At 39.0% G+C, this 27652-nt stretch overlaps 1 protein-coding gene across 4 annotated transcripts in view; it reads left to right on the top strand.

Annotated features, from left to right (window-relative positions):
* Nucleotides 1-27652, top strand: part of PTPN3 (protein tyrosine phosphatase non-receptor type 3) — a 164242-nt gene that overhangs the window by 48850 nt on the left and 87740 nt on the right. For all 4 annotated transcript variants that reach the window (XM_084508444.1, XM_084508446.1, XM_084508447.1 and 1 more), the window contains one exon: nucleotides 18466-18620. In XM_084508444.1, coding sequence (XP_084364570.1) covers nucleotides 18466-18620 — 155 coding nt within the window. Of the gene's footprint in view, nucleotides 1-18465; nucleotides 18621-27652 lie in introns of those variants that run through there.

Genomic DNA, 27652 nt, shown 5'->3' with positions numbered 1-27652 from the left:
TTGCATTCAGATGCATGTCTGTTCAGGAGCTATCATGCTATCATCTACGTTCTGTCATGTTGTGCTAGCTTGGCTTGTGAAGATGGGCTGCTTTTGTCTTTCCTTTTTTTGTTCTATTTTTAGAAGTGAAGACCTGTTAGCTTGTTCCAGCTGTTAGAAAAGGTTAAAAACAAGCCTTGTAGGTCATGGCATCCAAAGTATAGCAGTTGTAGGTTATACCTCTTGTGTATGCCATGAGGTGCATTTGTGATTTTGCTTACTTGGAACTTTTCCTATATACATATGAAATAAGACATTTATGCAATGTGTGCATTGTAAACTGTAGTTACTTGGAGTAAGCATTCTGTAGACATTATCTTCTAATACCTGTCTGTGCGAGCCATGTTGCTAATGTTAAGGACGTGATGCTTGTCCAGTTTTGGGTAATTCCTACAGTATTGAGATTTCACAGTCCTTTCTTCAAACTTAGCCTATGCTATCAGATAATATGATATATTAGGGTAGTGTGTTGAAATTTAAGGGTGAAATTCTTAGTGAACTGAACTATTTATTGCCTGGATATAAGAAGGGAAAAAAAGTCTTTGCCTTGAACTATTAAATGGTGGTACAAGTTGCCTGCACAAGTGGTAGAGTCTCTCCTGTGGAAATATTCAAGATTTGACTTGGTAGGGCTTTGGAAAACTTAAAGTCCTGCTTTCAAGAACCCTTGGACCAGATGGTCTCTGGAGATCCCTTCCAAACTAGACCATTCTGTGATTCTGTAGTCTAGGTGACGTATAGCCATGTTTTTTTTCTAACATATTGGTGGCAGTTTAATATTATGAAAATAACATCAATCTTATTAATAGCACGCATTTTGTTCTGCTGAAAATAAACGGGGGAAAGAAATTAATCCACCAGCACAAATCTTTACAGCTACTCAATGCTACTTTTAAGGGAGCTGACATTATTTTTCTGCATTAGAGAAGCAGCTACAATACTGATACTCTGTTGTTCTGATTTATATGAGATCAGAGTCCAAAATGAGGGAAGAGCTCTCAGGCTGCCTCTCAGAGGATTTTGCCTGATAGATAACATGCTATTAAAGCAATGTTTAAAAATGCTTACTTCAAATATAATCCAAAAACATTGATTAGTCCTACCAAAAGCTCATTGTTTTTGCTTTGATATTGGCTTTATGTAAATGGAGAAAACCTGAATGAAGAGGATTTTATGGCAGAACGTATATTTGTTACAGAACAAACTGAGCATGTTAGGACAGAGTTATGAATGGTGGGAAAATGTATACTTTTAAGACACTTTGAGGTGAACAGATCCTTTTTATGTGTGTTTGGCTTTTCAACCTACTGTTTTCAAAACGCCTGGTGTTAGTGGTTTGCCTTCCTGCAGCAAGGCGTTTTGGTCTTGCCCCAGCAGCTCATTGCAGAAATCATTCAAGAGTCCAAGTACACTTCTGACTTTCCCTGTAACAGTGTGCTGGCTGGGCTTGCAGATTTTGCCAAGGAGATTCTGCTCAGGAAATACTCCTAAGATCTGTGTTAGCCTGGTGATGTCTTTTTATATAATAAATGAGATATGTGTAGTACAGCAGAAAATGTGAACATTTAGACTGGGCTTTCAGAACGGAACTTCGTTGTCTCTTACTGGAGGTAACAAGTCTTGTAGGCTGCTTTATGGGAAAATATACTCTAGTATTCAATAATCTTATGTGCTCTTCTGTCACATACTTGCATGTGGAAATAAATGTAGGGACTGCTCGGCTTGGTTATGATTTGGATTGAGCTTGAATAGCAACTTTTGGGCACTGCTTGGAATGCTTAACTTTACAACCAACATCTAGTGCGTATAAATGGGTATACTTTATAAGCCTGTTTAATAATGACTCCTCCTCCCTTACTCCTGAGTTTCATTTTTGCTCTTGGGCACAGGTTTTTCAGTTTTTCAGTGTTTTTTTTTGAGGGCAAACCATGGCAGTTGTCCCAGCTGGTAAAAAAGCATTTCAGTAGGGAAATAACTACAAGGTCAGCATTCCTCAGATGTGAAAGCCTTCTATTTTTTATCTCCTATGTTGTTGCTGTTGACTTTTTTTTTTCTTGTTTGAGATCTTTCTCCTCCTTTGCATCTGGATCAGCCATACCTATTTACCTTTTTCCTGGCTCCTAACCACTTTAGGACCTGTTATTTAATTTGGGAGTGAGGTGTTTCCATTGTGTTTGCTTGTGAGACGAGGTGTTCAATGGAGATGTTTCCTCTTTTCTGACTTGTTAGCATAATTGCAGCCACCACAGCCTGTGTTGGAGCAGACAGCACTGCTTCGGGCGCTGGCATGCTGTCACCTTTCTGCATTGATAGCCAGATTTATAATTAACGACTGTTTGCACAACTACAAATAGAATAATTTAGCTGACAGCTTCCCGTGGCAAGGAAGAAAGGAAGAAAAGATCCTCAAACGGGCTAACCCCGAAATAAAGAAATTGCCTGCTATTGCCAAGTAGTCCTTTTTCCACAGGCAGGGAACGTGCGGGATTTGTTTCGGGCTCGTCCTTGGCAATAAGAAGCTGGCTTCCTCAGTGAGCACACATCCCGGTGTTCAGTGGTATGGGGTATCCAGATCCCCCACAGCATCCCTCATTTATACCTTTGGTGTTAAAGCTGATCTTTTGGGGAAGCTGGCAACATGAGGAGGTTGGTGGTGCTGGAAGTAAAAGGGTGCTTGCAGAGGTTTGCTTTGCCCAAGCAGTTATCAGAGGAAAGAGCCCAGCTGCAAGTGACCTTTTCCCAAACTTCAGAACAGGTGTTTTGCCAAGAAAAATAGGCACTTCTCTATTTTCATTGCTCTTGAGTAATTGTCACCTTCAGGTGAGGTATTAGTTGACTGTAATATAACAAAGTTTTTTTTTTTTTTTTTTTTTTTTTTTTTTTTTTTTTTTTTTTTTTTATCTTCCTGCCATTTTCTTTAGTTTAGCTTTCAGTTTTATTCCAAAAGATACAAAACTTGTTTGGTTGTAAACATTTGGAACCCTTTATTTACTGTGTTTGTTATAGGAGGTATATTTTGATACCAACTTCCTCAGACGTGGTAACAGTAGCATTGAAGAAGAGGAATCTGGAATAAACTTAACAGTGTGTGGCTGGGCTTGTGAGTTAACCTCATAAAGGTGCCACAGCCTCAACAAATTCCGCTGTTTTGATACCCTTTTCTTTGCCTTCCAAACACTTGTCTATTGTTATTAAACTAATGCCCTTTCTGTCAGGAGCAAGTTGCAATGTGACTTCTGATTGAAACCTGCTCAAGTAAGAGTGCACATTTTTTTTTTTCTTTCTTACAAGCTCAGTAGGTAAGTTTGTAAACTTTCTTGCTTACAGGCAAGTAGTGTAATATTTCCACAGTATTGTCTTGTGAAAGTAATTAGTATGGTGTAAGGTGATAGTTGTGATTATGCCCCTGGATGGAGCTACCGTCTCTGCTCTTCTGAGCTTTCCATTTCCTTCTCTTTCTGTGGATGTTAACAGGGTAGTCTTGGGGAATCGGTCTCAAGTGTTAGAAGTGAATGCTGACGAAATATCTCATACTTCAGCAGGTCAAACCTTTGTCTGTTTGGAAAACAATAAGCTACAATCTTTTTTAAGTGTAGTAGCGTGTTTGGCACAGAAGGTAGTGCCCATGTCTGGTCACTGTGAGTCAGCTGTGTGTACACTATGTATTTGAGTAATGTTGTAGAAAAAAGATGACAAATTGAGCCGTAAGAGTGCCAAATAATTGAACGAGATGCATCCAAGCCCTTACCAAGCTGCAGATAACACTGTTTGACTAAGACTCAGAGGCAGTGCTGTCGAGGAAACAAATTCAGGCTCAGCATGAACTCATACTGTTGAATATTTCTGAAGGGAAGCCCACAGAAAATGCCTAAACTTCAAAGGATACTTAAAAAACAAAACAACAAAACTGTTGGCATTTCACAGTAAGTGGTCTGTGTCCAAAAAAAAAAAAACCCAAAACATACTTTTTTTTCTAATATTATTACTAAGAATTTGTATAAATGAAAACATCACCCATCCTAAATCCTTTTTTTTTTTTTTTCCTGGCTGTGTTAATCTAGCTCATTAGGAACAAACTTTCTTCATTGTGTTAAAGATGCAAGGTAATTCCTTTCCACTGTCTTACCTAATTTCTTCCTTTTCCAATCTCTACCTTATTTTCATACTTCTGTTGCTGTTCACTTTGTTCCCTTACGCTTTTATTCATCCTGTACTTTATTTCATGCCTGGTCTCTGTTTCTGACAAACCTCAAGGTTTTGAACTTTATTTTAGCTGGCGTTGTGCCGTGAAGTTCCCCCAGACCTCCCTTTCATATTCCTGATGTGCTTCTTTGCAGGTGTTGGACAGGCAGCCAGCCTGTGACCACATTCAGTCCCCAAAAAAACTGTTTTACCACTTATTCTACTTATTTACACTTATTCTATCTAGTCTTTCACATGGCATTTATCTTTAAAGGATTTCTGTTCTTAACATGGGATCATAAGCTACTGCATGAGCTTACCCTGGTTGAAGGTTAGCCACCTTACATATCAATTTCAGTGAAATTTGGGCTAGATTTGACAGTTAATCCCTATTACTTGCTAAGGCTGACTATTTTTTCTAGTTTTTGCAAGGGACAAAGTTCTTTAGGTGAAATTTCTAGGGTTTATTAATAGTAGGAAAGTGTGTATGGCCTGGGCCAGAGTTTGTACTTTGGTTCCAAAGATCAGATGCGGGTTGAGTGCATTCATCATGTGTAAATATTGATGGCACATTCAGAAAGTTCTTGTGGGCAAGCAGATCACTTACATGGTCATGACAAGGTACATTTTGCACTAGGAAAGCAATTAAGGTTAAATAAACAAAGCTGAGTATTTTTATAGAGGTGTAATCTAGGGTAGACAGTCTGGAAATAGGGGTCGTTAACTCTGTTACTGATCTTAGCATAAGCTTAAATATTAGGAACCTGCATAAGGGTTTAGCTAATAGCTTTTAAAATAAAGTAGCTAATCTACTTTACTCGGTTATTGGGGCAAAATGAGCTTGACAGCATTGTTTGAAGAATTGATTTCAAATTAACTTCTCCTTTAAAGCTCTCATGCCAAGCAGCCCTTTTCAGAGAAATGGGCTTTGCCATCGATTTGCCACAGCAATTGCGTTTGGTTGCTTGACTAGAATCAGAAGGAGTATTGTGTTTTCAAGTGGTTCTCGTGTTCATGCCTTTCCTTTAAAACGTGCTTCTGGTGTATTGCAGGGTTGTAAAGAAACACTGATGAGAGCGTTGGTAATTCTGGACTTGGGTGCTGTTTCTCAGCCCAGCCATGCTGTGGTTGTAGCCCTGACCTGCTAAGGTGCTGCAGTGAACTCCCTCTTCGTCTCTCCCAGCCCGTTTCATACCACGTTTTGAGGAATTTGCCTATTGCCAGGCATTACTTACCATCACTGCCATGCAAAAGTGCCTAATGGTGGGACAACCACCAGAGAGAGATTGATCTCAGCCCCGTGTAAGCAAGCTCTCCCTTTTTGCTCCTGTTTCAGCATAAAGCAGCAAAGTTGGCCCGGTGTCTGCATTCCTCTGTAATCAGTTGCCACAGCATGCTAAGGTTGCTTTGAGGGAAGCAGATAAATATTCTACCTGCCAGCCAGGGATATAAAAGCCGAAATAGGAAGGACTGGGGAATATAAGATCTACTTGGCAAAATCCGGTGTCTGTGTGCGTGTGTTTGGAAATGCCTGGCATCGTCTCATGTGTTAACTGATTTGGAAGCTGAAGTTGGAGGCTAGTTTGTTTGTTTTTTAAACTCTGGAAAAATAGCAGCAGTTGATATGTAGTGGATAATATGGACGTGTTCTAAAATAAGGAGGTGATTTAATTCTGTAAATTAAACGAGCCTTGCTGTGCATGGCAGCCTTAAGAAGCTCCTAAAGACAAGGTTCAGGAGACGTGCAGTACTTCAGATAGCAACAAGAAGCTTCCTTACAAATGCTCCATGGTTGGGTAGCTGTGCCGAAAATGAACAAGGACAACAAAAACCCAAAATGGGCTTGAATTTCTTGTGAATGCACTGGATGTCAGTGTGATAGCCGACTACAAACAAGCCTGAAGTAATGGAGCACTCCACTAGGGAGCAAGCAGATCCTCACTGAGAGCTCTCTGCAGCCATGCTCTGCCTCGCCCGGACTCCAGCCAGCAGCACCACGTGTGCAGAGCTTGCACAGCTCAGAGAAGTCAGCCTGTGGGTCTGGTAACCTCACAGCAGAAGGTTGCACACATGATAGCTTTACAGAAAGGCGCTCAAGACCCCAGGGTCTGTTCCCTGCCCTGTCCTCTCAGGTGCTACCTGGGCAGAGCTGCTCAGTGGCCCAGCCAGCCCCTGCGGCTAGGCTGCACCAAGTGCTGACCAAGGGGCTGCCATTTGACTGTTTGGTCCTACTTAAATTCATTTCTTCAAAGGAACAACTTGGCTGAAAAACCACTGCTTTTCCATGCATGGTAGAGGGAAGTCACAGGCGTGTCTATTTTAGCGTAATATTTTTCAGAGTGTTTTCCTCGTGGCACAGCATGCTGTGGTCACTTGGTGCCTGTTAGTCTTGTAGGGTGATGAAAAAGTTACCTAACAGGGACGTAAAGATGTAAATGTTTAGATTTCCTTGGTCTAAAGCATACACTGTTTAAATGCTGCTGGAAAAGCGGAAAGCACAGATTGTTTGCAAGCAAGAACATGTCCAGTCATTTGTTTACTCTAATTTCTTCTTCACCGTGTGTAGGAATTGCTTTCTTTTTAAAATGTGGACAGGCTAACATGTGCCTGGGTCGGACAGATTGCTGGCTATTTTGGGTGGCAGTGTTGGCCCTTGTTTTGTTTGCCTGTCCTCCTCCTGGAGGAAGGGGACTGCAGCAGCTGTGTGCAATCAGTGCCACTGCAGGTCCTGGCAAACACTTCGATCCTCGTAGGCGATAATGAACTGATGCGATCCTGGGTGCTTTGAAGTCTTTGCAACAAACACCCCCACGCAGTCCTCCCCCCAGGACCCCAAAGTGTGCTTTGGTAAGTGTACAATACAGATTTGTCAGCTGATCGTAAACAGGGATGAAGATGAGAAGACAAAGCAGGAGCAGGAGCAGAAAACCGATCTTCCATGACGATTGTTTACAAAGTGCAGATGTTCTTACGCTGCCTTTTCTAATTCTCAGTTTGTTTTTTCTTCCTGAAGACTTACAAAACATCATGGCTGTAAACTTTCTGGAGAAGTTGTTCTCCCCCGCCCCTTCAAGTAAGCTTCAAACATGAACACCTTCGGTTTTGCAGATCTGAATATATAAAACTTATGTTCAGAGTATCAGGAGGTGTTTTAATTTCCTCATGCTTCCGGCTCTGAGTTACAAGACTTCTGCAATGCATTTTCAAGCTCTTTCCTCTAGTTTGTGACATAGGACTTTGTGTAATTCCCTCAAATAAATAAAATACCTTTGTGAGACTTCAGAATCTTCTGAACTCCTGCTGCTTTGAACAGCCCTGCGGGATAAATCGAGCACAGCTTTAGTGTCTTAAAGAAAGTTATTCCAGTACTTACAGATCTAAGTCAGGTTGGCAGTTTTAAGTTCCCTCCGTAACATAACCTTTTAATTTTGTTTGCACTTGTGTCCTTCCTTCTTTTTAAAAGAAGAATTGCTGTGGTTAGGTTATTCTCCTATCCCTTTTTTTTTTTTTTTTTTTTTTTTTTTTTTCCTCCAGTAGTACTCTGTGATTTGCTCTAGATCCATTTGGGGACCGTTTGTGGCTGTAAGCTTTACAGCATAGGAAGTCTTCTGTCATGCTTGAGGGAATGTATTTTAAAAGCTTGTGGCAGAACACATTATAAAACACTTGAAGCATGAGTTTACAGAAAGCAGTTCTATGAGGTTTGAAACTCTAAGGTCGACAGGAAAAGTCTGGATGAAGGAAGATAACTCATAATAATTCTAAGGAGAGTTGTGTGTTCATTAACACAGTTTACAAGACAGTATTTTTTTCTGAAGTCTGGGCATTTCTTTAACAGGAGTGCTTTCTTGCAAAAAAAATAAGGACAGAGTTTTATTGCTGCCAATGGGGAACCTTTTTCTTCCTAAGTTTGTATGGAATACGGTCCCATTTTGTGTTCAGAAGCAGATTGACTAATGACCATCAGTGGAGAATCCTGGATAGCGGTGCAAAACTGGAATTTAGGTTTGTCTGGGTATCAAGAGTACTGCTCAAGATCTAGCACATAATTTAAAATTACTTAACCTGTTTGAGTTCATCAGCTTAGTACCAACTGCAGCAGCAAACTTTTGTCATCTGTCTTGGTGGCTGCAGCTTGCCTACTTCTGAGGTTTGTGAAAAGAATGAAAGTGTTTTAGCTAACTGTTTGGCTGGGCAGTATTATAAATCTTTAAGTAATGAAGGGCATCAGTGCAATTTTGTTTTTTTACAAATTATGGGGCCTTTTGATGTTGGGTGTTTGTAGGACATTAAAAATGCAGTGATATTTGTGGTCTTTTTTTATGAAGCTTGTGAAGGCATCGCTGCTAGTGGCTTTCTTTATTTTATGTCTGTATACTTCAAATGAACCTCAGGCAGCTGGAGATCTCACCATTTTCAAGCTTTTCACAGCTTTATGACTATACCTGTAGATGAGAGAGATCATCATTGAAAACAAGGGATTATTCTAAGGTGGGAACTTCACCAGAGCTGGTGTTGCATCCTGCTACGCATTGATATTCTGAGTCTGCTCCTCCTGCTCCTTATTTTCTGTTTGCTTTTCATCCCTCTCGTCAAGTGACAGGAGAGCTCATACAGAATTACGAAGCAATGTGTTTGATCCTGAAGCATGCCCACTCAAGAAAGAAACCTCAGCCACCTGTAAACTCAGGCGATCTCTCAGGTGCTGTAGCAATGTATGGCGGAACTTCACAGCCCGCTGCTGTTCTCTTCAGGGTTAGCTTTGTGTGGCATCAGTAACCCTCCCTGTTGTGATGAAGGCTTTTGTTCTCCTCTTCCCCCCCAGCTTTCCAGGGGCTGTCATGTCACCGCTGCTGTCAGAATTCATTAGCAGATTTCAGCTGTGTTCAGTTCTTTGTTGTGCTGTGGCAGTTAATGGTGCTGTAGCAACAAGCCCTTAACTTTCTCCACAAGCCAGTTAACTACAGCATGCTTCTTTTTTTTTTTTTCTTTTTTTTTTTTTTTTTTTGGTTGAAAAGTATGCTTTTGGCAATTACAGGACAGTCGTGATCCATGTTCAATTTGAAGAGAAGTGACCTGTTTACAAAATGTCTGTAGTGACAACATCAGATATAAAACTTGGACACTTGAATGTACTCTTCTATCGTTTTTGTCTACAACCTTGCTTTTTTCTGCCTTTTATATATATATATATTATATATATTAAAAAAAATATATAAAATATATATAGAATAAATATATAATATATATAAATATATAATATATATATTATATAGAGAGAGCTTAAATTAGTTTAAATTTCTTTTTTCTGTAAACAAAGATGATGAAAAGTACAATAACATCAGTTTTGATGAGAATAATGAAATGCTTGGTGACTTCATTATGCATTATCTGTAGTTTTGACATGAAATTGTAGTGTGTTTTTCAGAGGGAACAATTGTAGAAAGAAATCCTTTACTGGACTGGTTGATGTATAGAAAAAATATTTCGGACATGCAGTTGCGATGAGAGGAAATTCTGATTTTGGAAAGCTGTATTTTTTTTAATTTATTTAAAATACCTGTAGGAATCAACATAGTAAGAGGTATGACCTGCAAGCCATATATATATGTGTGTGTGTGTATGTGTGTGTGTGTATACACATACTACACATACATATATATACACGTATATGTTATCTATTAGTTATTAACCATCATGCTGCAGAACTACTACCAAAGGAAACACAGTGTTTGAATGTAGATCAGCAGTTTTGTAACTGATGGATAATTACGTTGAACTCTTGTCCTCTGTCACAAAACAGCATGTCTTACATAGTAAATGTGTGGAGTTAATTGTTTTCTGATGACTGTAGTTGGCAATAAAATTGACATGGTGATTCTCATTTGTCATACTGTACTTTCATGAAATACAGTTTATTGCCCACTAACGTAATATGAGGGCTTTTTAAATTTTCTTTTGTTGTTTTAATTAACTTGATACCTGAGTTTTCAGAATATTTTAGTAGCTTTTCTTTGTAAAGTTAAATGATGAGTGCTTACTACTCTGGTTTTGAAGATTTGAGGACATGCATTATTTATTATAAGCTAATGGCATTATTTGGTTACCTGAATAGTGTAGGTGTGGGTACAGCTTTGTATTTGATATTACAGTTTTAACAAAAATTTGCCTTCATATAATTTAGTCCACCCTGAGCTATTTCTGAGAAGTGCTGATAGTTGGGCACTGCAGTGCTCAACTTCTGTTTAGACTCAGCTTTCTCCTTCTAGTCTTCAGTGTTGTTAATGTGAGACCATACTGAGCTAAGAGAAGTAAACTTTGACTTTTGATCTGCAGTTTCTAATTGACTTCATTCAGCATGGTTTGTAGCCAAAAAAAGTCATTATTTAGGAAATAAGTGAGTGACAGATCTTGCCTTTGCCTGTGAGCCACTTTTCTTTTGAGCTGTGGTTGTGTTTCAAGTCGAAGCAGACTATAGAGGAAGCCATACAGTTCCTGAATTTCTCCAGTGCCCGTGGTGCAGGAAATGGAGCAACAGCCATTACTGCAGCGAGCACGCTGTTTTAAGGGGTTATTTTAAAGGTGAGTTTTTATAAAGAAACAAGGCGGATACTGTATAGATCTAGTACATGAGCAATAAAAACTACTGGAAATCTGAGAACGTTACAAATGTTTGCCGTTCTCGCCCGTATTTTATAGTACTTGAGGTAGTGTAGGGAGAAGGTCTCTGCAATTACTTCAATTGCTTTTTCCTCCTGTTTGTTTTTGTTCTCTGACTCATTCTGCATATAGTAGATGGTATCACCGGACTACTGCTAATCCGGTATCTCAGGTCTGACTGTAATGCTCCGCGCTGTGTAAGATGACACACTGGGTGCTGCAATGACTGAGCTGCGTGGTTTATTTCTACGGATGTTGAGTGGCATTGGTGAGGTTGGTATGACCAGATTCACAGACCTGAAGTTTGAAGTGTCATTCATACAATCCACTTTGATCCTTTTTACAAAGCGTTTGCCTCAGAAGTTGAATTAAATGACACTTAAGAACCTGAGTACCAAAATCGATGGTCAGTATTAGTTTTCCACCAGTAAGCTCTTCTAGAATTTAGTTACCTTCAGGTTATCTGATTTCAAGATGAAGCTTTCAGATAAGCAGCCTTGCTGTTGAACATGTTGCAGAGGCTGTGATAATTCTTCCCCATGTTCCCCCATGTAAAGACCTTCCAACAAGTTTTCAACCACCTCACAGTCTCCTCTTTGACTAAGTGGATGTGTTGAGCTCTACAGCCTTCATATTGATACAAGTCATCTATCTCTTCCTACAAATACATTTCCCTCTTCTAGGCACTTGCTCTAAGTCGTAGCTTGCATTATTTCCAGACCCTATGTTGTAGCAAACAATATTAAAGCTCATGTTCTGGAGTTGTATTTTTTTTTTTTTTTTTTTTTTCTTCCCCCCCCCAAATAATGTCTATTAATCTATAATAGCAACCTGTCCTGCTTTATTGCCAGCTAGTCTTTGTCCTCTTAACAGCAAGGACTGTTGGTATGCCTGAAGCTAGCAGCGTGTTTTAAGGCTTTGCAGGCAAGAATCTGTAGGTGACAAGTAATGCAAATCTTTTGGGTAGAGGAGAAGAGGAAGAAGGTTCTCAGAAAAGTTTTAACAGAGTCTTTGTCTCTAAAACCGGTCTTGGTCTATACTTGACATGAATATTCCTTTTTTAAGGGTAATTCACTTATTAAGTGTTGTTCTTCTGTCATGGTAAGTGCAGCTGTGCTTTCTGTAACTTACCCAATATTAATGTATAATCAGTCTGAAGAGAGCAAAGCCCTTTTTTGTTACAGCTACTCAGTATTTTCAGAGCCTTGAGTGTCTTCAAGTCCCTCTCTGCTGTCCTTCCAGACCAGGGGTGTGAATTCAGGCTTCCTGGCTTAGTGTGCTGTGTAGGTATTTGCAGCTTCTCACAGTGCTTGTATTACCTTCAGTATGTTTTTTGGCTTAGTGGGGTCTTAGGGACATGTCAGTCAAGATAGAGTGCAATGCCAGAATTGAAACTCATGACTGTTTCCTCTCCCACCCACCTCCTCTGGTTCATCTTTGACATTCAAGTACAGGTGTGCTGATTCTGGACTTCAGCTTAGCTGGACTCTCCAAAAGACTCCGAAATGTGAGTTTACCTGAGATAGGTTATAGTGGAAAGCTTAAATGAAGTGTGGGGAAGATTTGCAAAGCACTTCATAAATCTCAATTTTATGCACTAATTAAGCACAGAACCTCTTGAAGTGGTGCAGGGATTTTAAAAATTTATTCATCTGTATGTATAAATCCTCTTCTTAGAGGACTGCTGGTAGGTACCTGATTTCTAGACATAGGAGCAATCCAGTTTGTCTACTTATGGGCCTATAAAATGAAGTTAAGTTCCAGTTCTGAGGAGTTGCCATAGGAAAGAATATTCAAAATTACGTGTGGTTTGTTTTTTGTTTTAAAATCAAGGCTTTTTTTCCCCTTATAACTGTCTATATTGTAACTGAATGATTTTAAGTGTATTCTAAATAAGCAAATAAAGATACAATCATATGATAACAGACTGACTGAAACCTTGTTCCTGCAATTTTTGGAAGCTTTCTTAGAACACTCTGCTATACCTGTTAGCTATTTGTGACAGGCGGATCATTTTGCTGTGCTGGAATGCATCACAGATGTTACCCGCTAGAAGTAAATAGAAGAAAGCTGAATCTTTTAATCTTCTATGTTAATTTTAAATTCAATTTGGAGGTGAAAGGCTTCTATTATAATGATGTTGCTGTGAGTCTGAGGAATGATGGTTGGAAAACTTGCAGCTACTGCTTTGGAGATGGAGGTATTAACCTCTATTATTGTTCTAAGTAAAAAGATGCTGCAGCAACAGGTGGCCTATGCTTTGTATCTCCATTTGAAAGTATTTTTACGCCATAAACTGTAATGCTTCTTCATCTAAAGCTTTTGTGCTTCTGTATTTTGTTTGTTCTGTATTTATAGTTTAATTGCCTTTTTTTTTTTTTTTTTCTAAGAGATGCAAAGTTTTACTACCTGATATTTCTGGCTTCCAAGATGATTTTCTGTGTATTGTATGATCAATATGTCAGGCACAGTTTGTGGGAAATAACTACAGATGAGGAGTGAGTGCTAACCTGCACTTCACCTTCAAAGTGAAGCTTATCTTTTACTTTGGTTGTGACTTCAGCTATGCCCCTTGATTTGTAAGGAAATTTGCAAATACCATGTTGCAGTTAAACACCTCATGAGATTTTCCTGTGCAACATCTGAGTTGAATTTCATGTTAATGGTGAGACATCAGGTTTCATATTGGCAGCGTAGAAAAGAGGAAGAGTTTTCTCTGCATAAGGTGAAAACAGAAGCTTGTTTTCATAGGTGTTGAGTTAAACTTCAGTCTTCTGCTCAGAAAAGCTGGCTGGATAACCCTCATTAGGATGCATTGATGGTAGATATGGCTCTGAGGTGCACAAATAATGCTGAACTACAAGGGAGGAGGAGTCTGAATGTAGATGACAAATACTTCAGGTTTCTAGGGTTGTGTTTTTCTGAGAATTTCTTAGGAAATCATTTTAATAAGCAAATAGGGAAAGCTGATGCATGCTGAAAAGCATTTGTACGGGTCGTCTAAGAGCTACAAATCAGTGCAGAGACACCGTAGAGGTGTTATACACCTTTGTGGTACCAAGTGCATGGGATTACATCTTTCAAATAAAGTAATAGATAGCCATAAAGTGTTACCCTTACTGAAAGGGCGTACAAGACTTAGCCATTAAAATATGTCTGTAGTACTGCTTTTCCCTTTGCTCTCAGTTGAGATGACGCAGGTGGGTGAGCAGTGCAAGCCTTTCCTAAACGACATTCCCACCTTCTGTAATACTGATAGTTTTCAGAAGACCAACACGGAACCGTAAGTTTTCAGTGATGTATATAAAGAATACTTAGGGTACAACAGTCTCCTTCTAGGAAAAAAAAAAAAAAAAAGAGCGTCCACTTGCAGGAGTAGAAATATCCCCATTTACCTAATGCAGTGGTGGAAGCAAATATTTGTTACTTCTGAACCATTCATAGCTATGCGTGGTGTGAGCCTATGTAGAAGGTCCTGGAGTATACAAGCAGAAAAGCTGTTCTTGATTTATTTCCTTGGTAACAAACATGTTCGGGGTGGTTGCACTGAAAATTGGGTTGTAAGTTTCTTCACCAAGTTCCTAAGTGAGTTGTACAGATACGAAAAGCTGGCATGGAAAAGGTCAGTTCAAGAGCCAGTCTTTGATACAGCAGAGAAGGAAAACACTTTCTTTTTTTTGTTTTGTTCTGCTCGACTGCTGCTTAATTCCTGGGGAAGGCATGCATAACTAGACTTGTTCAGAAATGTGTTTAACGCTCTTGGAGCACATTAACCTCTTTCTGTAGCTAAGTTTGTCGTTCCTGTTTGCCTGATTTGATTAGGGGATAGAATTTCACGTGTTTGTTTAATACCTTAATGTGAAAATAACATGTGGGGTCACCCACTCTCTGGGCCTGTGATCCCGGGGACCCTTTGCCTGTCCCAAAGCAGCTGCAATTGCTGCTTTATGTTTCCAGGTACTGCTTTATATTACACTGGGGTTGATAAGCCAGGCCTTTCAGAATCTATATTTTATTCTTTTTAAATACGCTTTTTCAAACAGATCCTGGATGAAAGCAGAGTAGCAGAGCAGGTGCTGGTAACTCATGCTCATCTCTCTTCTGTTTTCCTTTAGCACAGGGACTGACAAAGTTGTGTCATTAATGACTTGCAGTGGCACAGTAAGCTCTGGCACGCACGATGACTTAGGCTGGTGCCTGCGGCACGGTCCCTGTCAAACAGCTCCCTGGGGAATTTTTAGCTCCTGTGCTGAATGGCGTTGAAGGACACGTAGCTGGCAAGTAAAGGCCACGGCACTCTGTGCCCTGAGTGCCCAGCTGCTGGCACTTCTCTGGGGCTTGCTTAGGCTGTCTGAGCTCCAGCTAGACTGATGGCTGCGGTGTCCAAACACCCCACCACTTATCCCGCTCTTGGCACGGCCTCTGTGCTCGGCTGCTTCTGCCAAGGACAGCCCCGGCCGGAGACACAGGCTGGGAGCTCCGCCTGCATTACTGACTTCACTTTGCATGAAAGTACTAAAAATAAGTAAAGAAAAATCCCAAGTTTTCATTCGTGAACTCGATGCAACACGGGTCGTGCTAGAAGCTTTACGTTTCTCATGCTGAAATTTCCAAGTTGCTTTTTCACTTGGGGTATCCAGCATATAATCTAAAGATAGGAAACAAATCTTTCGTGAAGCTCTCAATCATAAAGGTATGAGACTGTTAACAACTAGCATAAAAACCATCTGTAACTTCAGTCTTAAAGCAAGCACCTCTGTGATTTGACAGCAAATAGCAGTATGTGAGGAAGTGTTACTGTTAGCTCCTGGCTACCTGCCATGGATGCTTGGAGACAGATTAACAGGTTTGTGGCACAGAAAAGAGCAGGTCTGGCTCGTTGGAGGAGAGACGTGGAAGTTGTGAGAACACATATTGGACGTTCTCGGTAGCGTTGAAAATTCTGTTTAATTAAAAATGTTGTGAAAGCCTTCAAAATGGCGTTTTATTCTTGTTGACAGCTTGAAGGTGGAATTCCTGTCATCTCTTGTGTCTAGGAGGCAGTATTGGACAGAAACGTGGGCTTGGATTTAGGGAGTGCGTTGCAATTTTGTGGGGACAGCGGATGAATTTTGTGTAAAGGTTAATACATATGGAGACGAGACACATAGGGGATTAATTTAGAAAAGACATAGGAGGCCATAGTCCAAAAACGAAGCCTAGCCTGACAAATCTACCTGATGTATGGGCTAGGCCATCCAGCTGACTTGCTAGGCTTTCTGCAGGGGCACCTTGATAGGAAGTGACTTGTAATCTTATGCATAGTCATGCACAGGCAGTTAAATAATATTATTTATTTGTTTATTTGGGTAGATTAGTCCTTTTTTCTTCCCTGGGTAGCAAAAAAAGCCCAACCCCAGCAGAGGCTGCCATCCGCTCTGTACTTGGCTTGCAGAAAGCTGCTCCTTGTCCAGGGGCTGGACCACAGGATACAAACATTTTCTCCCATCAGTGGGTTAGCAGGTAGGTATAATTTCAGGTTGGAAATTTGGAGATATTTCTTCTCAGACAGAGCAGTCAGGCATTGGAATGGGTTGCCCAAGGAGGTGGTGGAGTCACTGTCCGTGGGGGTGTACAAGGAAAGGCTGGATGTGATGCTTAGGGACATGGTTTAGTGGGTGACGTTGGTGGTAGGGTGATGGTTGGACCAGGTGATCTTGGAGGTCTTTTCCAACCTGAACGATTCTGTGATTCTGTGTCTCTTTCTGCAAGTGAAATGTTTTTGACCTCTGAGCATGGAAGGGGGAGGAGACAGTGCGGTATAATTTGTGCAGTCACCTGGCTTTTTGGTAAAAGAGGAACACTGATGAATAAATAGCTGAAAACGTAGCTGCTAGGAACTTAAAATTGCTAGAAACTTTATTCTTCTCATAAAGAATATGAGAATGAAGGTTTAATATGCCTTCACCTTTTTGTATGCCATTGATAATTAGGTAACTGCGTGTTTTCTTCAGCAACAACCATTCCTGAATAAGACTGTCCATTTTCTGGATTGAAAAAAAAACAAAACAAAAAAAAAATCTGCATTTAATCATAGTACACTGATACATCAATATCAAGAGCAATTTCAAAGCAATAGGAGTGTATAGTGTTTTATATGGAGACACTGTTCAGATTTCACCTGAAGATCACCTCCTCCTTTTTTTCCCTCCTTAAAGAAACAAACCAAAAGAAATCATGTCTGGGAAAGAGTGAGAGGAAAATGTTGTCGAACTGCCAGGAAAAAATGCAATGTGCTGGCTAAATAAATCAGTCTTGGCAATTTACATACAGTTTAGATTTTAGGAAATAAACAATAGCAAACTATGAATTGGCTGACCCCCAAAAAATATGAGTACTCACTGAATGTCTGACTTGTGAATTTTCAGCTTTTTTTTTTTTTTTTTTTTTTTCTCAGAAGGATTTGTTTGAGCTACTTCTAAGTACAGATTACACATTGTTATACGAAGATGGATCATTGCATTGTTTTTGTTGCCTTTGGTAAAATTTCATGGCTCTAAAATTTCATGCCTTTCACGTTTACTTTTCACAGGGATGTGTGAGTAGATATGGTGTTTCAGATTTTTAAGTGATTTTATTCTGACAAGTTCATTTTTTTTAGCTGTTTTAAAGAAAAGTCAGTCTATGTTTTACAGGCAGACAGACAAACAAGGGGAGATTCCAAAATAGTTCTGACATTGGTCCTGTCTAGCTTGGCCAGCTGTCTAGGAAACACATTATGCAAGTCTTTTTGTAGCTAGCCTCTAATAAGTGAGGTATGACTCGGTAATTGGTATGGTAATTAACCTGGAAAACTATCCTCAGCTTCGCTTGCCAACTGGCTTTATATGTTGTGATGTTAATTGGTAAACTGATCTAGTGGAGAGAGGCTTGAAATGTTTACGGGCTTGACTGTATTTAATTCATTGTTTATTTTGGTGAATGTTTCCTTTTTTTTTTTTTTTTCATTTGCATTTGTGAAAAGTATGGTTTTCAGAGTTTGAGTGTTCTGAAAGATTTTTCCAAGGAAAAAAAAAAAAAAACAAAACACATTTTTTTGTGGGCTGTTCTTCTTGGATGTAGATTTCTGGCTTCATGAATTTATGCATGGTAGGCTGTAAAATATTGACATGTTTTTATCGTTAATTCTGGTTGCCATACATATGGTCTGTGTGTGTGTTCCTGTAACAAAATGCTACTTGACAGAATGTGATCTGCATTAAATCGAGTTAGAATTTAGAATAGAAAGAAATGGTTTCCTGTAGTAAAACTTGTTTGGTAAATATAGAAATATGTAGGATATTACACAGAGGCGATGAATTTACTAGGTACAGATGGTAGAAAATTTCCTTAACATTGCCTATCTGTTTTATAGTAGGTGCTTTTTTTTTTTTTTTTTTTTTCCTTATTAATTCAAATTAATTCAAAAATTCAAAATTAATTCTGTTACTCTAAGTATTTGGGGTGTAATGAGGCCTTCATGTTGTTGTGGGTTTCTTAGAAAAATATTGGTGAAATATTAGTGAATTGTAATAACTGTTATTAAATGTAATTTTTGTTTTATAGGTTATTCAGCAATAGTTATGAACTCCCGTTTACGAGCCTTAGGTGGGAGGATAAATAACATACGAGCATCAGAACTACCAAAAGAGAAAACCCGATCAGAGATAACCTGCAACGTTCACTTTTTGGATGGCTCAATACAAAGCTTCAAAGTCAATGTAAGTTTGGAAAACTATATATTTTTTAAATCCATAAGTATTTGTTTGAAAGCTGAAGATCAGTTGTAGGACCCTGAGGTATGGGATTTCTGTACAGTGTTGAAGGTGTATCTTTGTCATTTCAAAATTCCAGAGTTACTGGTTATGAAATAGATTTATGAAGCTATGTTTTAATTTTCTCTAAAGTCAACTGACTGAAGAGTCATAAAATCACATCAAGCAGATTGTATCTGGAAAATGGTCTTCTATATAGTATAGGAATCCCTAAGAAGCAGATAAAATTATCATGATCAGCTGTGAATAAGTAATTTGTATCTAAAGGGGAATCGCAAATTTGGATGTACTATTTCTTTTCTGTCAGCAAAGGATGAGTAATGCTAAAAGGAGGTAAATTGTAAATGCAAATTAACATAGTGAGGTCATTACATGTTTTCTGAAATACAAAGATCATGCAAGTAGGGAAGACAGCATGGCTTAGGACAGGTCAGTCTGTTGTGCTTCAATGTGTTCTTTTTATTGGTTTATTTTTTAGGGGAGCAGAGTGGGAAAGGGGATGGAGGATGTTGGAAATTTTGGACAGGCTAATAGAACTTACTGTAGAGTAGTTCAGTTGGAAGGGACTTGCAAAGATCATCAAGTCCAACTGCTGAGACAAGTTTATGCTACAGAATTTTACTGGAATACCTGTATTGGGAAAGCAGCTAATATAATGCAGTTGTACAGATAGAACACTACTTCATTTTGTAAATATTTAGTTTTATAACCCTTCTTACTGATTAAAGGTGTTGTTTAATTTCTAGATGAAAACAAAGGTATCACCTTAACTCTTCAATCAGTTTTCAGTAGAATTATTTGACTGTGCAGGAAAACTGACCTAAAGTATAGTCTGAACTTACACGTATGATGCTTCCTTTGTCCAGTTTACCCAGGCTGAGAAGTAAAGGAGTTTTTATGAGGAAACTCCATTGCTGCATTTCTCTAAATTATGGCATGCATTCCTACAGGATTCTCAAAGCCTCATTTGAAAACAGTATTTTCCAAAGTGTTGTTATAATTCACTTTGCAGACTCATTTTATTTCTGAATTTTGTCTGGATGTTTATTGAAAGAAAAATAATTTGCTAGCCAAACAAATTATTTTCAGTCTAATAGCTTACATTCCAAAACACTCAGAATTAGTCAAATATTTTAGTATATATTTTTTATAGATAAGCATATATATTAGTATATGTATGTTATATATACGCACGTAGAATTATATGTGAAGTGTATATGTCGGTGTACATGCACATTTATGTGTATATGTGTGTGTGTGTGTATGTATATAAATGTATAGTAGCTAACCGTGGGGAGTAGGATGTTGGGGGGTGGTAGGAATGTAAGAGAAGGAGCAGCACACTAATAGAAAATTTTCATTGTTCATTTCCAGCATGCCCTATAAGATTGCCTTGTCTGTCAATTGTGACTGGACTTGGCATAAATTTCTTGTCCTATGTACAATGGACAAAGATCCATGTACAAGGACCTTTGAAAAATGAGGAATTACTACTTTTTGATAGTAGTGTACTCTTCCCTCTAAGCAATTGTTTACAGAGCTTCAGGTTTAGCTCTGGGCCTGATGAAATGTAGCACCGTGCACCTGAACTTTGTGCTTCTTGTTTCATCCTTTAAGCAGTGAATTCTGTACAAAAGATCAAAACTGTTGTGAATCTCTGGGCCCAGCTAATTCATCTCCCTGCCTCGAGCGTAGCCGCAGGGTGTCCCCGCTGGTTGTCTGCTTGATCCAGCAGTCAGAAGGGCCTCCTTCCCCGCCGCTGTAATGCTGAGTTGCCCTGAGGGCAGCACAGGACCCTTAATCGCAAAGAAGCGAGGAGTGTGGCTACCTCGCTAGGTTGTGTGTTAGTGCAAGGACGAGGTTTCACGAAGATTAATGTCCTCACAGTACTGAGCTCCCCTACCAGCTCTGGGGGAGTCTGTTCTCATCTGTCAGGCCTGCCCTTCCTGATTACCTGACCTTGAGGCCTGCCTCAGGGCAGGCTTTGCTACTCTCTGATTGTGTCACAAAGTCCAGCTCTAAATAGGACTGGAAGCCAGCTGCTGAAAACTCATATTTGAGTTCTGATTATATCAACAGACAAATTCAGCTTCGTGAAGTTTGTGTGTGTGTTGTTATTTTCACGGCCAGCACCATTTGGTTTTATGCCTGTGAGCAAAGCACTTCAGTATATCAGTGAAAAAGAAAGGGTGGGAAATTTTCAGGGCTAGTTTGTGGGCTAGGGGTACCTCACAGTGATTTATGAAAGCTCTGAGTTTGGATGTATTAACATAGATGTGTCAATGTATGAATATTAGGCTAATATTCACAAACACGTAAGTACGCCTTGCATTTGTAGATATAGGTATGTTTCAACTACAAGTAGTGGAAAGTGAATGGGGAAGGGCAGACTTTAGGCTAAGTCTAAAGCCTAAGAAATCTTGGCTTTCCTTCGTGAAATAGTCAAAGTGGAATTAAAGACTCCTCCAATTCTAGTGACAACAAACTGAAAAATATTGAATGTTGTTTTGTCACGTAGCAGTTATCTGAACACAGAATTCTTCCTGCAAGAGGATTTCTTTCAAAAGCATATAAATATTACAGAGAAGAATAAACATCAAAAAAAAAAAACCAAGGGTAAGAAGTAACTCAAGAGAAACTTGCTTTGAGTTTAAGCAAATAGGTATCTTGAGGTTGTAATTTCTAATGTCTTGCTGGCACTGAACAAATGCCTAAGACTAATGAATTTGAAGTGAATTTGAATTTATCACCTTTGTATTAAATTTAATAGTCTAAGCTGTCAACCTATTCACACACTGAAAATAAGAATTTATGTATTTTGAAATTTTGAACTAGTAGGGAAGTTAAAGTCTTGATACTCATGGTACCACCAAATATTGAACATTCTGGAGAACAGGGAGAACAGAGAGCTGACTTTTTCTCTTTGTTCTGTAGCAACTGGATGTTTATTGAGCCCCCCAGAGTTGAATTTCCTCAATCTTTGTTGGTAAACTGCATGGACTTAGAAAACTTTCCAAATCGTAGCTATAGGTGTCTCTATCATTCTGCTACATGGGACTTTTCCAAATGGTTGTACCTGTAACTATGTGAACAAAATCCAGCCATTCTAAAATGGGGCAGTGGAAGGACGAAGATGTTTTTTCCTTGTGGAAATAACCTGAGGGACTTTGATTACTGAGAAACCTCAAGATAGTTGCTTAATTTGATTTATTTAAGTTTGTTCTAATTAAGCTCTTATACTAAAGAATGTTGGTAGCTTGGAAAGCTGAAAAGGAAGATATAATTTCAAGAGAAACATTTTTTTTCTATTATATTTTGGCTTTGGCACAGTAGTGGAATGATAGCCTTTGTTGTTCATTGTTTTTATTTGAAGGAGCTTATACGTGGTGAATGAGAAAGTTATATTGATGGTATCACAAAAAGTTAATATAACTTGTGGTATGTACTGTTCTTAGGTCATCTTTATCAAGAAAGTTTACACTGAACTTAGACACATTTTGCTTCTTGGCTTGCATTCCAAAGAGAAGTTGTATGTTAATTTTGCCAGACTGAAATGGCCTGTCTTGTCTTTCCTCCATCATGTGTTCCAGTATTTAGATGGAACACATCCAAAGTCCACCCAAAGAATAGAAGGTGCATGTAAATTAAAATTTGGAAATATTTGAGACCAAAGCTTGACTGCACTTCACCTGGAATGTTGTATTTGATTATATTCAAGTTTTCTTGAAGCTTTCAAATAAATGCCATGTGTTTGAATTTTGTGATAAGGTTAATTCATTTGTCTCTGAACTTATGACTGTCTTCACATGAGGAAAACGTTATTTGTCATTCTAATACATACAGAATGTGCTCACATACCATGTTTGGGTGTGATAAATAGGTATATATTGAGCAATAATGCAGATCTGTTTGCAACTTTTGGTGTAAACATACAGGAATTTTCCATTATTGCTCTACTTTGACTCATTTACCAGGAATTACTACTTGGGAGCTATGCGTCTAAATTTCCAGCAAACTGACTTTTGGGAAAGGCTGAAACATAGTGTCGAATAATCTGTGTGTTGTATTATCTTTCTGAAGCACAGTTGATGCTTATGTTTTTAGTGCCTGTGATTTTTGCTTTTAAGGTATTTGGCTTCCTTCTAGAAATAGGGTTTTCTTCTAGAAATACCATGATTTGGTGGTAATAACTAGAAGTTGTATGACTTGAAATTCAAACAGTAAGGATTGGTGTTTTTTTCTGTACCATCCCAATCAAGTTCCTCCTTTTAGTATTTTGAGAAGGAACACGACTGTTACAGTTATCACCAACAATTGGTATTGATACGTTTAAAATAATGAGCAGAGGTTCTCTTAAAGGTTCTTTTTGGCTGTGGGTGTGAATTAAAATTTTAAGCCGCTCATACTAAACTGCAACAATACAGATGTGTAGCATCTTCATCACTAACTTTTCCTACTTCCGTTGTTTGGTAATACAGGAGAGGTTGGTGCTAATCTGCATCCCTGCATATTGAAAGAGTTACTGTATGAAATTTCAGGCTAGCAACAAATATTTAGTTTTATGTTGAAGAAGAGCAGGCTACTCTGTGTCTGGAAAACAATAAGACAGTATGAAACTTGATGACTCTGAGGACAGTGAGAAAGTGATCTGACCTACTGCAGGCTTGTTAGTCTGATCCCTTCAGGGTGCCTGACTTCGTAATAAATGCTGAAGGAAAGAATTTGTGCAGGGGAGATATTTCCAAAGTTAGATCTGGCACAACAAACTTCATATGTGTTTAACAAACAAAATCATTTTTGAGACAAAGAAAATGCAGTGAGTCAATGCTCTGTGGGCTTAGATAACTTATTTTGTGTGACCTTTATAAAGGAAAATACTGAGCTGTAGTGTAGGGAATCTAGCAGTGTTATGGGATGGGCAAGGAGTTGGCTCAAGAGGTGCCAGTAGTGCCTTGCTGAAAAGAGAGATGTTAAGCTGTGTAAGGACATTACCAGTGGAGTTACCGACTGACAAATTTCTTTAACATGTCGCTATTAAATTTTTTCAGTAAACCAAAAAAGTAAGGTTCGTGGCCTTATTTAAAAACCAACCCAACCCAACAAACAAACAAAAAGAAATAGGAGTATGATGTAGTAGACAGGTTACCGTGAAAAATGAGTAATGCAGTGGGAAAAAATCAATGGTATAAAGTAATAGCTTTCCTGAGAAGTATTTAATGTGGGCTGCTTTATTTTTTTGTTTGTTCAAGCTTAGTTTTCAGTTGTAAACAATAGAGGAGGAAAACATTGGTAGTTTCCAGACCGAACTACTTCTGTTGTGGCTGTGAAAAAGGTGAGCGCTACTGTGCATCAGGCAGGAGCTTTGAGCCAATGTCGAGGAAGTGGTAGCAGTGTTAGTCTTGGCATTGGAACCAGCCTCCATGGAAAGTCATGTGCAGATACACAAGCAGACAAAAAAGGCAAGTTTCAGCTTGGGCAGGCATGGAAGGGACAACTAGGATGCTCTGCAGAAATTGGGACCTGAGGAAAGAACAGGCTGTTCAGTTTATTTTAGCTAAACAAAACCTTGCATGCTCTGAATAAGGGCATCAGGTGAGTAAATAAATTCCAACAGGAGGAAAGGGCATTGTTAGCAGAAGATCAAATAAACTAGCAGTGTGTAAAAATAATTGGGGACACTGGAAAAAAGTGTGGCACTTTGTTCAAGCTCTTAGGCATGTAGGGACCAAAGGCTGTTAGTGGTGGATGTGTGTTAAAGGCCTAAATCAAGAAAGGATGACCTCAAACAACACATGAGGAACAGTGGGCATCGAGTCTGTAGTGAGGTTGAATTTGCAAAAGCGTAGGAGGTGCTTAATTGTGAGATTGTCATTGCCAGAAAATGAGGCAAAGCTCTTGCAAAGGAAACAGGGAGGTGTGTTGCACTGTCCTCTGAAGGTGTTGCTTTGTACAGGTTACTCTATGGAAGGTAACGAGCTGAAAAGGATGATTTGCGTATTTACCCTTCCACTCCAAAGAGCTAAGTCTTCATTTACATTATGTTTATGCAGTTCTTAGGACAGCAAATCTTTGATCATACAAGCTGCTAGGCAGTACTTGAAGTTAAAAAATAATGAAGGGGTTCTTTCTCTTGAATTTTTAGTAAGCTACGACATTTGAAGTTGGCTAATAATTTCCAGCTGTATTTAGGGAATTCATGTTGTGGCACAGGCAGACTGTAGCAGGTATAATCTTTAAATATTAATTTTGACCTGTCCAGCATGAGGTGAAATATGTTTCAAAACAGATTTAAATGGACTGAATACTGTGTAGTTATGAGGTGTTTAATGCAAAACTTTTAACAGCAGAATGAGGAATGTCAGAAAGATTAAATAAATGGAAACTTCTTTCAGAGCAGAGACAAGAAACCATCTCAGGATCTCGTGCTGTTTCACACTTGAGTACTGTTACAACGTGCATAAGTTTTTACCTCCTTGTAGGAAGGGAAGAGCTTTATTAATGTCTTAACTACTTGCTGTAATGATTCGTGGGGTTAAGAATTTGGTCCTAATATCCAATTCAGCTGAGTGGTGTTCGTGTTGTTTTGTCCTCTGCCCATGGAGGAGAGGAGTAAAAATATTTTATGTTTTAAAGCACTCGACACTAGGTAGAGTACTATGTGGCTTTGGACCATCTATTGGAATGGATGTCGAAATTCAGAAGCAGTGATGTGACGTACTTAGCCTGCCTCACTTTACACCCAGATCTGAAAATTGTAAATGTGTAAAATAGACTGAAGATAATGCAGCATGAGCTGTGTGGGTATCTTTACTTTTAGATATATAGGCTGCAAAATAATTCATCTGTTTCTTAAAACAAAGCTAAAGCCATGTAAATACAGGTTTTGTTCAGGAAAAAAATAAAAACCTTTAGATGCAGGAATTTTGACAACTGGAAAAGGTTTTAACAGTTGAAAGTGACTTCTTGTAGTTGGCTTAGATTTAGGGAGTGGGTGCTTCATCTAGGCACTGTGGAAGAAAATTTCTGCCTTTGATACCAGAGAGCTAGGATTGAAACTACAGAAAAGTGGTGTTGATGATTGCTTGTGAAAGAAAATGGAGAGGAGGAGGAGGAGGGAATGCTGGGTAGGTAAAGGAAACTAATACTAGCTGCTGTTAATGCTGAGCAGGTGGGTTTAGGATTCAGAATAGAGAAACAGGGAGCTTACTTTTAAAGGGAAGCAGTAAAAGTGTGCTTAGCATTTCCTGTGTGGCGCAGGAAAAGAGGTAGACCACTGTGAGAAGGTGGGGATAGAGAAGAGGAAGGCGTTTGAATCGTGTTGAAGAACTAGAAGTGTTAAAAATGAGAAAGGAACTAGGAGGTAATGGTGTTGTGAGGAACAGGAATCAGAAGTGTTTGAGTTTACAGAGAAAATTAGCAGTAGAGTCTGCCTACGGTAGTCGTCTTCTGCCCTGCTTGTAACAAAACCCAAGATTCCTGAACTCTTTTGATTCAAGTGTGTGTGTCATACCGAGTAATGACTGCGTTTGGTCACAGAATAACCATCAATTTCTCAGTTTGCTCAGTGTCGGAAGCATGCTCCAGACATGTGAAGTCATGCTGCAGAATTATGCAGGTGTCGTGTGGTGCCACTTGATAGTTTTTAATGTTCTTCTTGTAAGCAAAAAGAAAAAGAAAAGAAAAAAAAACAACAGGCAAATGAATAGAGATGAAATGAATACCGAATTAGATGCCAGAGTTTTTACTCTGGGTTTAACTCTAAGTATGCTATTTCAGGAAAAAGATAGTTTTGATTAGTGCTGGGATTTGAATGTCCCATGGGACATTAGAAAGTAAGGAGTGGGAATGTGCAGCTTGGGAAAAGGAAGCAAGGACAGAGCTGTATTTGATGGCAGCACAGAGTCACTGACTTGGTTTGACTTGCAGTCATTGCAAGGCTTCCTCTGTTTGCTGCAGAAGTTAAGCAAGATGGGAGACTGCTGGAGGGAAAAAAGGTAGTCTCATACACATGACACCGAAGCGTTGCCTACATTGGTTTCTTCTTAGGGGACTTTGCTCCAGAAAATTAGGCACAGCTTCTCATAGGAGGACAGTAGTTGTTTTCCTGGTACCTTACCTTTTGTCTGGAGTCTGGTGTAGAAATAGTGAGCGTTCAGATCCCAATGGGGCTCGTGAGCTCTGCTCTAGCAGTGAGTAGCTAAGCTCTAGTAGTAAGTGTAAGGTAATATTCAGTACTCCAAAATAAGGTAGTAAAGTGTGTCTTGTGATTGAATTTTTGGTGGTCCTTTCCAATCTTCTAAATAGGAATCATGTTTTTATGAGATAAGGGGAGACTATGGAATATGTTAGTATTTAAAGTACTCTTTTACACTGCTTTGGTGCCCTGTGTAAAAAGGGGAAAGAAAAAAAAAAAAAAAAAGGCCCAAACCAACAAAAAGCAGATAAATCTGTCTTCTGAGCAGAGCTTGAGTGTTGTATAATAAACAAGGTCTAAACAAAGAGAAATGAATAAAATATTGTGTTCTTGACGTAAGTGAGCACTCACACACTGAATAAGACTGGGGCCATCCACAAAGATGTGGTGCGTAAGTATGTATGAATGCATAAGCATCAAGCCCTTTGGTTTCCTAAACAAAGTGCTTGTGTCGCAGCCTGAAGAATTTTCCCCTGATGTCATTTTTGTGCATGTGTGCAGCTTATTTCTGATTTCAAGAAAAAGACTCAGAAAATTCAAAAGGAAGATTCAAAAAAAAATTACGTCTATAATCTTTTGTATAGACAGGATGCAAAACAAACTGTCCTGGGTTTCGTTCTGCCCAGCAACTTAGTACATAAATGACTAGACTGAAAATGCGTTGCAGCATTGCAAGCTGTGGTACACGTTAGCATCTTTAAGGTTGCAGTTTTGTTCAGGGGTTTTGTGTGTTGTTTGTTTATTTGTGCTAACAGCATTGATTAGCGGTGTGCTTTGACGTAAG

The sequence above is a fragment of the Aythya ferina genome (genome assembly GCF_964211825.1).
Source record: "Aythya ferina genome assembly, chromosome: 2".
Classification (NCBI taxonomy): domain Eukaryota; kingdom Metazoa; phylum Chordata; class Aves; order Anseriformes; family Anatidae; genus Aythya; species Aythya ferina.
Note: the sequence above shows the minus strand (reverse complement) of the source record. Positions and strands in the feature narration are given on the sequence as shown.